The sequence below is a fragment of the Toxorhynchites rutilus genome, chromosome 3, assembly GCF_029784135.1.
Source record: "Toxorhynchites rutilus septentrionalis strain SRP chromosome 3, ASM2978413v1, whole genome shotgun sequence".
Lineage (NCBI taxonomy): Eukaryota > Metazoa > Arthropoda > Insecta > Diptera > Culicidae > Toxorhynchites > Toxorhynchites rutilus.
The window spans coordinates 40,796,682-40,808,086 of record NC_073746.1 but is presented as its reverse complement, the minus strand read 5'-3'; the positions used below and the strand labels follow the sequence as shown (position 1 = coordinate 40,808,086).

General features: G+C 38.3%; 2 protein-coding genes across 2 annotated transcripts; both read left to right on the top strand.

Moving 5' to 3' along the window:
* Window positions 1-5,619: 5,619 nt before the first annotated feature.
* On the top strand, window positions 5,620-6,257 carry LOC129774486 (mantle protein-like). Its single transcript, XM_055778231.1, has 2 exons — window positions 5,620-5,668; window positions 5,730-6,257. The coding sequence occupies exons 1-2, from the start codon at window positions 5,663-5,665 to the stop codon at window positions 6,255-6,257; spliced, it is 534 nt and encodes a 177-aa protein (XP_055634206.1). The 5' UTR covers window positions 5,620-5,662.
* A 2,554-nt stretch (window positions 6,258-8,811) lies between these two features.
* Window positions 8,812-9,456, top strand: LOC129774484 (mantle protein-like). The gene is made up of 2 exons (XM_055778229.1): window positions 8,812-8,871; window positions 8,929-9,456. The coding sequence occupies exons 1-2, from the start codon at window positions 8,866-8,868 to the stop codon at window positions 9,454-9,456; spliced, it is 534 nt and encodes a 177-aa protein (XP_055634204.1). The 5' UTR covers window positions 8,812-8,865.
* The last annotated feature ends 1,949 nt before the right edge of the window (window positions 9,457-11,405 follow it).

Sequence of the window (11,405 nt, the reverse complement as noted above, 5' to 3'; positions counted from 1 at the left end):
AGATTTCGTGGTTCCCCTATCAAACAGCCCTTCAAATAATGAAGTTTTTCTACCTCTGGAAGATCCGGCTTCGAATGGATCACAGAAATGGACAAATCTCGGAAGCTGATCCATTCGTCAATATCCCCATTGAACGTTTGTAATCGGATTTGTGGTAGACGAACGTGCTCATGCGTATGAGGAATAGGATTATCCTCTGAACAGAACGATTGGTTTTTCACTGGTAGATCCGTCATTCCTCTCATCTTATCCTTGAGAATGGATTTGACGTGGTAAAACCGTTCACAGAATTCCTGTCGCTCCTCGTCGTAGGTCCCATCAGAGAGATCAAAATCGTCATGCACCTTCATTTCGATCAGCGTATCACCATATTTTTCCAAAAGGTTTTCCAATCTCTCTAGGCGAACCTCCACCTCACCGATGGTTGTATCCTCCTTGTAACGATCAACAAAATGCCCGATGTCATTTACAGTAGCTTGCATCTGCTTCAACTTCGTTGTCAACACCTACAACGACGACGGTTTTTTGGATGATGATGTACTCCTCATGGCGATGTGTAATTAAACCCAGTATGGAGAAACAGAAAGGATCGGATGCAGTAACCAATGTAGGATGCTTAGCCCGGCTAGACATACACTATTCTTTCACTGACCTGCCGAAACAGTCACTGATGCCCAGTTGTAGCAATGAAGATTCCAGTCTCACCAGCGTTAGCAGTTAACGTTGCTCGGGTACCCCATCAACGCTCAAAAACTCGGAATTTTGGGTAGAACGGGGAGGAAAACTTGGTGTAGTAACAATAAAATACCAGCCTCGACTGGGCATATACCAGTTTACCTCACCTGGAGAAACTAATAGTGCTTCCAGATGTACAACAAATATGCATCAAATTTGATCCGGAATGTAGGTACTCAATCGTCGTGTCTCTTCGTATATATCGCACAACCAAAATAATAAGATATAAAAGGATGCATTGTGCCACAATTATTCCTTCCTGTGCAATATCGAGTCTCAGTAGTAACAGAAGGTGATCAGCAGGAAAAGTGAATCGAAGAAGAAAATATTCTCAAAATTGTGTATTTCTCTAAACCTAGCTTGGCAGACATATACCGCTCCTAGACTCACCCAGAGAAATATAATTTGGTGCATCCTCTTCTTCCGGAAATTGTTGGTAATTGTGATTGCCAGCATCGAAGGAAACGCGTTGATAACCAAGATCCAAATGAGCCAATAATTTTGCCAGGAATTATCCGAGTGCCGAAGATCCTTTCCTGGTTCCAGTATCCAAAGGAGTATTGTCTTGTATGGTTCCTATTGTTCCTATGGGTCCATTCAGCATGCACAATAGTACTTTGTTGTACTATTGTTTGAAGTCACAATGGCTGTCAATTCCTTTGTCCTCATACAATGAACTCACATGCCATTGTTTTCCACGGGTAGATGGTAGATCATGCAGATGAAATCGAATGCCGGAATTAGAATCTAACTTTTTGCCTAGCTCGGCTGGACATATAGGTGTCGGTCCAACTCACCTGGAAAACCTTTTCCATCAACGGATGTCCAGTCCAGAGCACCTGATACATAGTTGATGATATTCTTCGTTGCGGCGTCGGTGTTCCCTTTGATGAAAAGTGTATGAATCCCCTTGATGCGTCCTTATCCGGTTCGAAGGACCAGATGATGTGGGGGAGTTGTGGGTCCTTCCTTCGATATTCCGGTGGCTTCTCCCTCACATAGATGGGGATTGATAAAAGGACTCTTCCGCAATTTTAGAGATTCACACACTTTTTATTGCTGCACAGTTTTACATAGAACTCACACACTTTTTATTTTTACAATTAACATTTAATTTTGCATTTAACATTTAGAAACTATTTACAACAAAGAATAATTAACAAAGGAATAAACTTGTTCGGTGAGCCTGGGTCCTGGGTTCCGTGCGATTGGTTTGGCGGTGCTAAGTCAACTCAACTCTATCATTCGATACGAGTTCTCCAGGACCTATCGATTGGGCTTTGCGATGTTTTTCTCGTTGAGATAAGCCGAGGATTTTTATCTCTCTCCGATCGATCTCACTGCTGCTAATGCGAATTAGCGACAGTTGATGATTGTGGTCATCTCTCTCCTATTGCGTTACGTAATTTGGATGATGAGATATATACACTCGTTCAGGGCCGGATTCTTCGCTAAGCTGAGTATATGTACTTGCAGACACACTCCATCAACTTGTAACTATTCTAATTATGAATATTTTTTTCCGTTCCATTTTTATTTTATTGCTAAAAAATATTTAAAGAATAATGATACAATGGATATTAAAAATATTCTTCGTTTTATTTTTTCTTAATACGAAAAAACGTCCGAAATTCGTGCCTCTGCACTATAATACCCCCTTAACGGTTCGTTCACACAAAGACACAAAACTGTCAAGTCGCTAATGGATGGGCCTTTAAAGTTTGTTAGATGCCATCGCACAGAAACATCTCGAGTTGATCAATCGTAAGGTTATTGTGTTTCGCCATGATAATGCTACTCCACGAATTTCGGACGGAAGCTCTCTATAACGACAATCTTTGAAAGCGACAATTCTCTATAACGACGGTCCCTTGCGATTTCGCTATAGAGAGCTTTCGCTATAATTAGCAAGTGTGATATTTTTTCAAAAAAGGCTAGTAGGCTTGGCAAAAATCAATGCATGTTGGTCGGGATACATTTCCAAATCTACCGTCTAGTCCAGACATTGTGATATGAAACTTCATGCAAAACTTCCTGAACATTGCAAGTATGCTTCTGAAAATGCGAACGTTAGCCGTTTTCTCATATGATAAAAACTAAAAAGAGAATAATTTGTGAGAATAAGCTTTAATTATGTTCACATATGATAACATAGTTACGTTCGGATTTACGAACTGTTCTCCTTGCGGATGCATAGTAATGCAGCCATTCCAGGTCAAACCGATATAGTGGTTCTCAGATTTTCATGAAAAGAGTTAGTTTTGTTCCTTTTCGAAAAATATTAGACCCGTATTTTTTTTTTTTGTTTTTTAATTTTGGTGATCACTTCAATTTTAGGGTGGTTCGAAAATTAATTTTTCTCCTTCTTTTCAAAAATGGCTTTTTTCAAGAATTCATAACTTTCGAATTACCACACCGATTAAAATGATCTATAATTGATATATATTAAAGCTAGTGTTCTTTAAAAAAATACTACATCTGCAAAAAAATAATTAATTTTATTTTCATAATTATTGTTTTTTTTATAGTTAACATGGTCTCGGGACCAATGACGCCATATTTTTTTATATTTTTTTCTGGAAAGCTGAGGTTTTTTTTTACATAACATATCCAAAAATCAAAGAGGTGTTTTTTTTCATTTTTAAGTTATGATTTTTCAAAATTTACCGATGGTCCGAAAAATTATTTTTTTCCTCATTGGCATCGATTTGATATGTCGATCATTTGAATCGGTTCAGTAGTTCGAAAGTAATGTTTTTTTGAAAAAAAAAGTCAGTTTTGGAAAAAAAAAAAAGAAAAAAACAGTTTTTTCGGACCACCCTAAAACGGAAATGGTCACTCTAATAATGACTTATTTCAAAAGAAAATGAAATGGGTGAACGTTAAAGTGAAAGTTAATTGGCTATTACGAATACAGTGAAGTAAAAAATGTGATTTTGGTAGATTTTAGTTGAAGATTCACTAGGAATTGTTTAAAATGATATTGCAGCGAAATTAAAAAAGATGAAGGTTGTGTATCAGAGAACAAATTGTAGAGCGGTTAGGGAGCTTCAATTTGGTTGATAGAAATATTCATGTTTATTATGTATTTTTTTTTGGATAAAATAAGGAGTAACACCTTAAGAACCACAAACTTTGAAGTTTTCACTTCTGGAATGTTATTTAAATCCACTAATTTGGAAGTTTCATAACGGTCTCCTGTATAAAATTTTCTCATCTTTCAAATGAAAGCAACATAATTGTCCTACGTAGCGTAATTTTTGAACTAGAGCCAGTTTAAGGCAAACAGAGCCCGACATAGAGAAAAAGTTGAATAACTTTGTCATTGTTGGAATTCGAACATATGCGTAGAAGGATTTTTATCATTTAATATGATCATCATCATCTTTATCATCATCTGTAATAATTAGGATTTTTTATATGAGAAAGGTATTTTATGACTTTAAGGGGATGAATCAAAAATTCAATTCTTTTTTTATAATCAAAAAACAAAAAATATTTGTATAAAAAACAAATGAAAAAAATATTGTTTTAAGAAATAAGAAATAATAAATCGAGTCCGCGCTGTATTGTAAATAAAAGTTTACAGTGATGGACGCAAATAAAATCCACCCCCTTTCGAAATCAAAGTGTTCCAATATTAGCTAGATAGTCAATACGACAACCCTTTGGTCTCGACAACTAACTGACAAATGTCTTAAAATTGCGTGAAACGTGCAAATTGTAAATTTCTGTCATAAATTAACTTTCGATTTCTGTATGGAAAAGTCCTACATGAACGCTCTAGGAACCAAATGAAAGCTGGTTGATAGGGTTAATTCGATTGCTATTAAGTGATTTAGCAAAAAAAAAAGTGTTATTCTACAAAAAGAAAAAACAGAAAACAATGGATTTTTTTTATTGTTCCCAATATGTTTGTACACAACATCTACACACACCTATATAAAAATGTGTTCACAAATTTTCCAAAACTTCATTCAAACCATCTTCAAGCGTTGATTTTACAGTGCATATAAATATAAATGAAAGTATTTAGTTTTTGTTTTATTAATTTTTATTGGTAACAATTACACATACTATAAACAAAACCGTTTCCCATGGATCATTTTCAATTCAGAAAACTTTTACTTTCATGAAAACCCCCATTGATTTTTATACTCCTGGATGTGAACAATCACTGGAAAGGGCTTCTCGTAAAACATTGGCTGTTGATCATACACTGGAACTGGTTTCTCTGTATAAACTGTCGATGGTTCAACGTTGTCCTCCCCACTAGCCGGGTCGTTTGCTACTGTTAAGCGCTGAATATCCTTTTCGCCTATGGGTACTGGAATAACCGTTTCTACTTCCACAGGACAGTGAACCTCCACTTCTACTGGAACTTGTTTCCCAGCTTCACCGAAGGTTGAAATTGGAACCTCCTTGGGGATGACGGCAGAGAGATGATCACATTTCTGACAACCCGGATGGTTGAAACCATTATGGCCCTGCTCAACCTCACAGGAACCACTCCGAGAGAAGACACACGACTGTGCGGTAGTCAATGGCCATAGCCACAGACAGCACAGCGAACGCCTAAAATTGAAACGATTAATGTTCACTTGTATTGTGCCACGAATTTTTTTTTCTGTTTTACTTTCATATTTGATACCGATAGTAGGGTTGATTTCGCGAGCAGGACCGAGCCGCTGAAACGGTTACCAGCGAATGATATCGCTTGGATGGTCCGATGAGGTTTTTATCCCTGGCTGTGTTACCCAATCTGGGTAACATTATTGATGGTTGGTTTATTTCATGAAAATAAAACATATTTCCTAACATCCCGACGGACGAAATAAAATCGAGACACCGCAACCGAAAAACATCATTCGCTTGCGCTCATAACAACGATTAAGTGCTGACTGGAAATCACTCAACGGTGTCGATCATGAAGGTAAGAAAAATATGACAGAGCGAGATAAAAATTCGTCTCACTATTACCGATAACATTTTAGGCGTTTATTGTGTTTTCAATGGCTATGGCCGTTGCTTCCTGCGCATCAGTTGACGAGTCTTCGAAGAAAGAGAAACGTGGACTATGGGAACTTGGACACGATCTCAACGGTTTCGACCATGCTCACCACGATCACCACCTGGATCATCACGAAGTCGAACATTTACATACAACCATCACCAAGAAGGTTCCTGTTCCATACCCAGTCGAGGTAGAAAAACACGTTCTAGTCGAGGTGAAGGTCCCGTATCCAGTTCACGTTGAGAAGAAGGTCCCAGTTGTGGTCGAGAAAAAAGTTCCAGTTTACGTTGAGAAGAAGGTCCCAGTCCACGTTGATCGCCCGGTTCCATATCCAGTCGAAGTTGAGGTTCCGGTCATAAAGAAGGAATACGTCGAAGTGCCAAAACCATACGCAGTTCATGTCGAGAAACCCGTTCCAGTGTATATCCACAAGCGAGTGGTCGTTGAGAAGCCGGCCCCGGTAACTGTTCACATTAAGGAACACAAGAAACATTGGGGACTGTTCTGAGAATGATCGTGTAATAAACTAGAAATAAAATATACTTACTTTAAAAATGAAATTAATTGATGGAATAGCTTTGTGGAAAAGGGGAGCTCACCCACACCTTCGTTATAACATTCTCACTCAGTTCCATTTCTGCCGAGTATATTGTCGAAGAATTTCCCCACTGTCGCCATTCACAGGGTCCTGCGGGAATTATTTGCCAGACTATTTATACTACGGTGAAACCGGGCCATACAGGAGGTGTAAAATGTACACAGAAAACGTCGGTAAAAAAGCAGCACTTTAAGCGGTTTTCATTAGGGAAGGTCATTGGAACAGGTATTGCGGATGACGGGGAGAGGGCTGGCTGGTGGGAAAACAATAACGCATTGCGGAGTCCCCGACGTCGTCGTAGTCATTATTGCTGGGATTCCTTGGGCGGGGAGTTTATAACAATACGGGTTTGTGGCCTTTTGTCGTGATGTGTTTGCGGGAATGGTTTTTTTTCTCTCCGTCTTCCTTGCGTCCAAAGGAAAAGGAAGCGAATAAATGTTGAACAAATCCCTTTTTCTGCATGAATCCTTTTACAGTGGGACGTCAACATGGAGATGGAACCAAAGGATACCCTCTAATGGGAAGCAACGAAAGCAAAGGTTTCGGAATGCATATGTTTGTGGAAAATTATGACGTTTGCTGTTTGTTTACGAGCTATTTGGACAAAAAAGTATTAATGTGGTGTGGATGGAATGTTGGAACAAATAAGGGGTGATATGTAAATTCCAACGGGAAATTCAGTGGACATATTTATGACATCAATTGTACCTTAATACGAACTTCATTTCATGAAGTACGCTTCGTTCGCTTCCGAACGAAATTTGTCCCGGCCAAGGGGCCGGACTAACTTTATTAATCACATTTTACGACAGCACATGGTGAAGTATCCGATGTAAACCATTCATCATTCTTGCCAATCAGAGAGCACTCCATTGAATCATTCATTTCGCACATTAGGTCCATCCAACCGTCAGCAACCGTTCGGTGAATCGGAGTGGCCAGCCAGACATGTCACCGGGTCCAAATTTCATCAACGAACATAACCCAAAAAAATGAACCATGAATGATGGATGGATTATGACTTTCTCGTTCAATTGGATGCCTCTCGTGTATGGCATTTTTCGTCTTCTCCAGCGATTTTTTTTTTCTCTGTATGTCCGTGTCAGCGGCGGAATATCCAATATGTCCACACGCCACAAATAAAGAGAAGTGCCCTCGAAAAAAAAAAATTAAATCATATCCCACGTGCCACGGATGACCGGATATGTTTGTCCTCGCCCCGAGAGCGAGAACATGTCTCTGAAGTGATGTGAAGTAAATAAATTGCGATTAAGGGCCACCCGTGCTTTGATGTGTCATCAAATTTGCGGGAGTGGATTTGAGCAACTGTTTTATTTTTCGCTGTTGCCGAGTCTTTCTCGATTGATCCTTTAGGAATTGAAATTGAAATCAGTGCTCATTTGAATGTATTTCAGGCGGCTCATTAAACGCGAGGCATACCAACGTTTCCGTTTCACCCCCCAGATAAGAGCAGAGCCTTCACCTCGATGTTCAGGGCCATAAATATTCATCGGATCGATCGGCTTCTGGAGGCCCCTCGGAAACCCCGGGCGAAACAGAAGGAATCGTGGGTGGGATAAAAAGCACTTTTTGAAAGCGATAGCAATCTGAGTTACAATAAATTACCGCTCAGGAATAAGCATCAGATAAACGAAATCCTTCGTCAATTTGGGAGCGTATTCCGGTTCAATTTTTGCATTAGATAAAAGAGACAGTTGACATTTGTTTAACCGTTCTCTTCCTTTTCCAATGATTTGAGTTACAATTATAAAGCTGAAACTGGAGGAAACGGGTCAGGTCAAATATACACCGTTTAATACGATAGTTTGTTGCCATTTTGCAGAAAAATATTTATTACTCCTCTCAGTCAAAGAACCCTCGTCCCTCTTGATTGTATCGAACTGTTAGAATCTATTTTTGGAAAGATATTTCAAACGTAATACTTTGTTCGAGCGTCTTGTCAGACAAATTACATAAAGCTCACCGACATACGTTCACATTCACGGACACAACAATATTTTGACTTTAATGGTGAGATGCATAGCTAATAAATGTCCGAAGTAAAATTCAGCATAATCTGGGCAAGATTACGAACACCCCAAAGGAAAATATGCTTCTCATGGAAAAAATACTATAATGTTGATAAAGGGTTCAACGTTCGTGTGGGCATATCAACCACATAAAGGATACTGGTTAAAAAAATTTGATTTTGATTAAACCATTGAAATGGTCTATTCACAGCAAATAGCCTCAATCATTGTAACCCTGAGTTTTTATTTAAGATCAGTGCTTCATCGAGAAAAATATTTTCATAATTCATGATTTTGTTGTGCAAACGAAAATGAATTCCATTCAATGAGCCATGAGCGAAAATTGGAAACAAATGTCACGGTCGAAAGCGCTACGAACCGACAGCCGAGCCCAATAAAAACCGTGACAGTTCAGATCGGAGGGATCATTCGCTAGAGATCATCTCAACGATCAAGTGCAATCCGGATATCCCTTAACGGCAGCAATTATGAAGGTATAGACGAGTGTTCAATAATAATCATACTGTGCTCAACAAGAATAATCTTTTCAGGCGTTCATCATTTTGTCTATGGCTGTTGCCATTGCTTCTTGTGCAGCAGTTGACGAATCTTCGAAGAAGGAAAAACGTGGCCTCTGGGATCTTGGACACGAACTTAATGACTTTGACGATGATCACCACGATCATCACCTGGATCACCACGAAGTCAAACATTTGCATACAACCATCACCAAGAAGGTTCCCGTCCCATACCCAGTGGAGGTCGAGAAACACGTTCCAGTCGAAGTGAAGGTCCCATATCCAGTTCACGTTGAGAAGAAGGTCCCAGTTGTGGTCGAGAAGAAAGTTCCAGTATACGTGGAGAAGAAGGTTCCAGTCCACGTTGACCGCCCAGTTCCATACCCAGTCGAGGTGAAGGTTCCAGTCATCAAGAAGGAATACGTCGAAGTGCCGAAACCGTACGCAGTTCATGTTGAGAAACCCGTTCCAGTATATGTCCACAAGCCAGTGATCGTTGAGAAGCCAGTTCCAGTGACAGTCCATATCAAGGAGCACAAGAAGCACTGGAGTCTGTTCTAGGAATGTTCGTTCCGTAATTGTTACTAATAAAACATTGTTGAAAATCTAATCGATGTATTATTTGTGGTTTATGATCAAAGGGAGGAAAAAGTCTCCCATTCCATTTATTCGATTTGCCTCATTCATCGACATTCTCGGAAGCATGCTGATCCCGACATCGTTGTAATTTTCTGAGTCGAAAAATCCAAAGAGTTTTATTTAGTAATTGCGGTGAACTGTTGCGTGCGTGTTTGTTGCCACCAATAAATAATTCCCGCTAAGTTCTTTACATCTACAGATTGGAAATATATTATTTCAGACGAACAAATGAATAATTGAAAAATGACAAGCAATGATTATTAAAATGAACGCGCTAAACGAAATAGTAACGAAATAAAATTTGAATGCACCTATACCTCTACGGAAACAATCGTATCTTTCCGCCATGCATATCATTCCAAGAAAGAAATATATGAATATGAAAAAATATTGACCGATGGAAATTGACATTTTTGAAAACCGAAAAATCACCCTAGAGTGAAGTACATGAAATCGGGTTTGAAAAAAAAAATAATCCTAATGTCCTATAATTGCATTTTTTTTTCTTGACTCTCTGAGACTTTTTTTGTCATAAGGTGACTGTTTTGCAATCAGACGTTCTTCGAGTCGTTTTATGATACCAGATTCCGAGGAATTCGTGATTCCCAACTTTTTTTTCCGATGACACGATGCAACAGATCCTTATTCTCAAAGTACCCGTGCAAAATTTGTTCGCACACGCACTGTTCTTTCGTCGCCAATTAGAAAACTTTTGCGCATTCGATGAAAATTTACACAAAGTGTATACAATATACATTAACCATTTGAGTACGGGGGAGCGCGAAGGCGCTCCTCTTGTTATATGCCAAAAGTACAGGGAGCGCATTGGGCGCTTTTTGTTTTATGCTAACATTTTTGGCTTGGTACCTTTTAACGTAGGAAAAACATATTGGTGGCCTTCCGGGAACATATTAGTGGTACAAATTGAATATATATAGATTCTATCGATTGTTGCTCATCCATTTTTCGATGGATTTAAGAGATTTTTGAAAAGTGCTTTAAATGCTGTCAGGACAAATCTAAAGGCGATGTATAGAATGTAATAATGAAAAGTTGAAAAGCTCAAATCCAATTTACTCAATCAAAAACAGAAAGTATGGTTATATAAATAAGTTAATGTTTATAAATTTTATAAATACCACTTTTTATGTGTTTTTTGTTTTACTTTAACACAACTTTTATGGCTTAATCAGTTGTCTACGTTTATCAGTATTTTTTTTGAATGTACTCAAACTCAATCGGATTTTTGGCATTTGCTCTCAAAACTCGCCCCGTACTCAAACGGTTAAACTATGGCTCAATTAAAGGTCATAGACGGATTTCATGCCAACTCGTCTCAAGAGTTGGCAGTACCATATCAGATAGTAGTAAAACGTTATGGGTGTAAAGACATGGGTCATTGAAGCAACTTTTCATACTTGAAATATTCGAAAAAGAATTAAACTACTTTTTGGAAAAAAGCCAATTTTTTTTCTTTATTTTTAACAAAAAATTATAATTTAAAAACTATTATACCTACAAAATTCTTGTCAAAAAATGAAATGTAGGAAACTGTTAAAATTTTCACAAATAAATACCAAAAAGACGGGTGGGTAATGTCGGGGACATAACCGGAGTGACGTAGAACTATACAAAGGGGACAGCTTTTGCTAAATATATATTTTAAATATATTGTTTTATTTTCTTCTCCTACGTGAATACCTACCTATCTACCTGAAAAATGGACTAGTTTACTGTTTACTCTTTATGAACATGTTGGCGGTTCTGAAAAGAACCTTTTGTGTTGTGTTTTTGCTTTTTTTTTACAAACTTTCTCAATTTTTTCTCACTATCTCATAGTTGATTCTTGATTTTTTTCTGAAGGCTTTGTA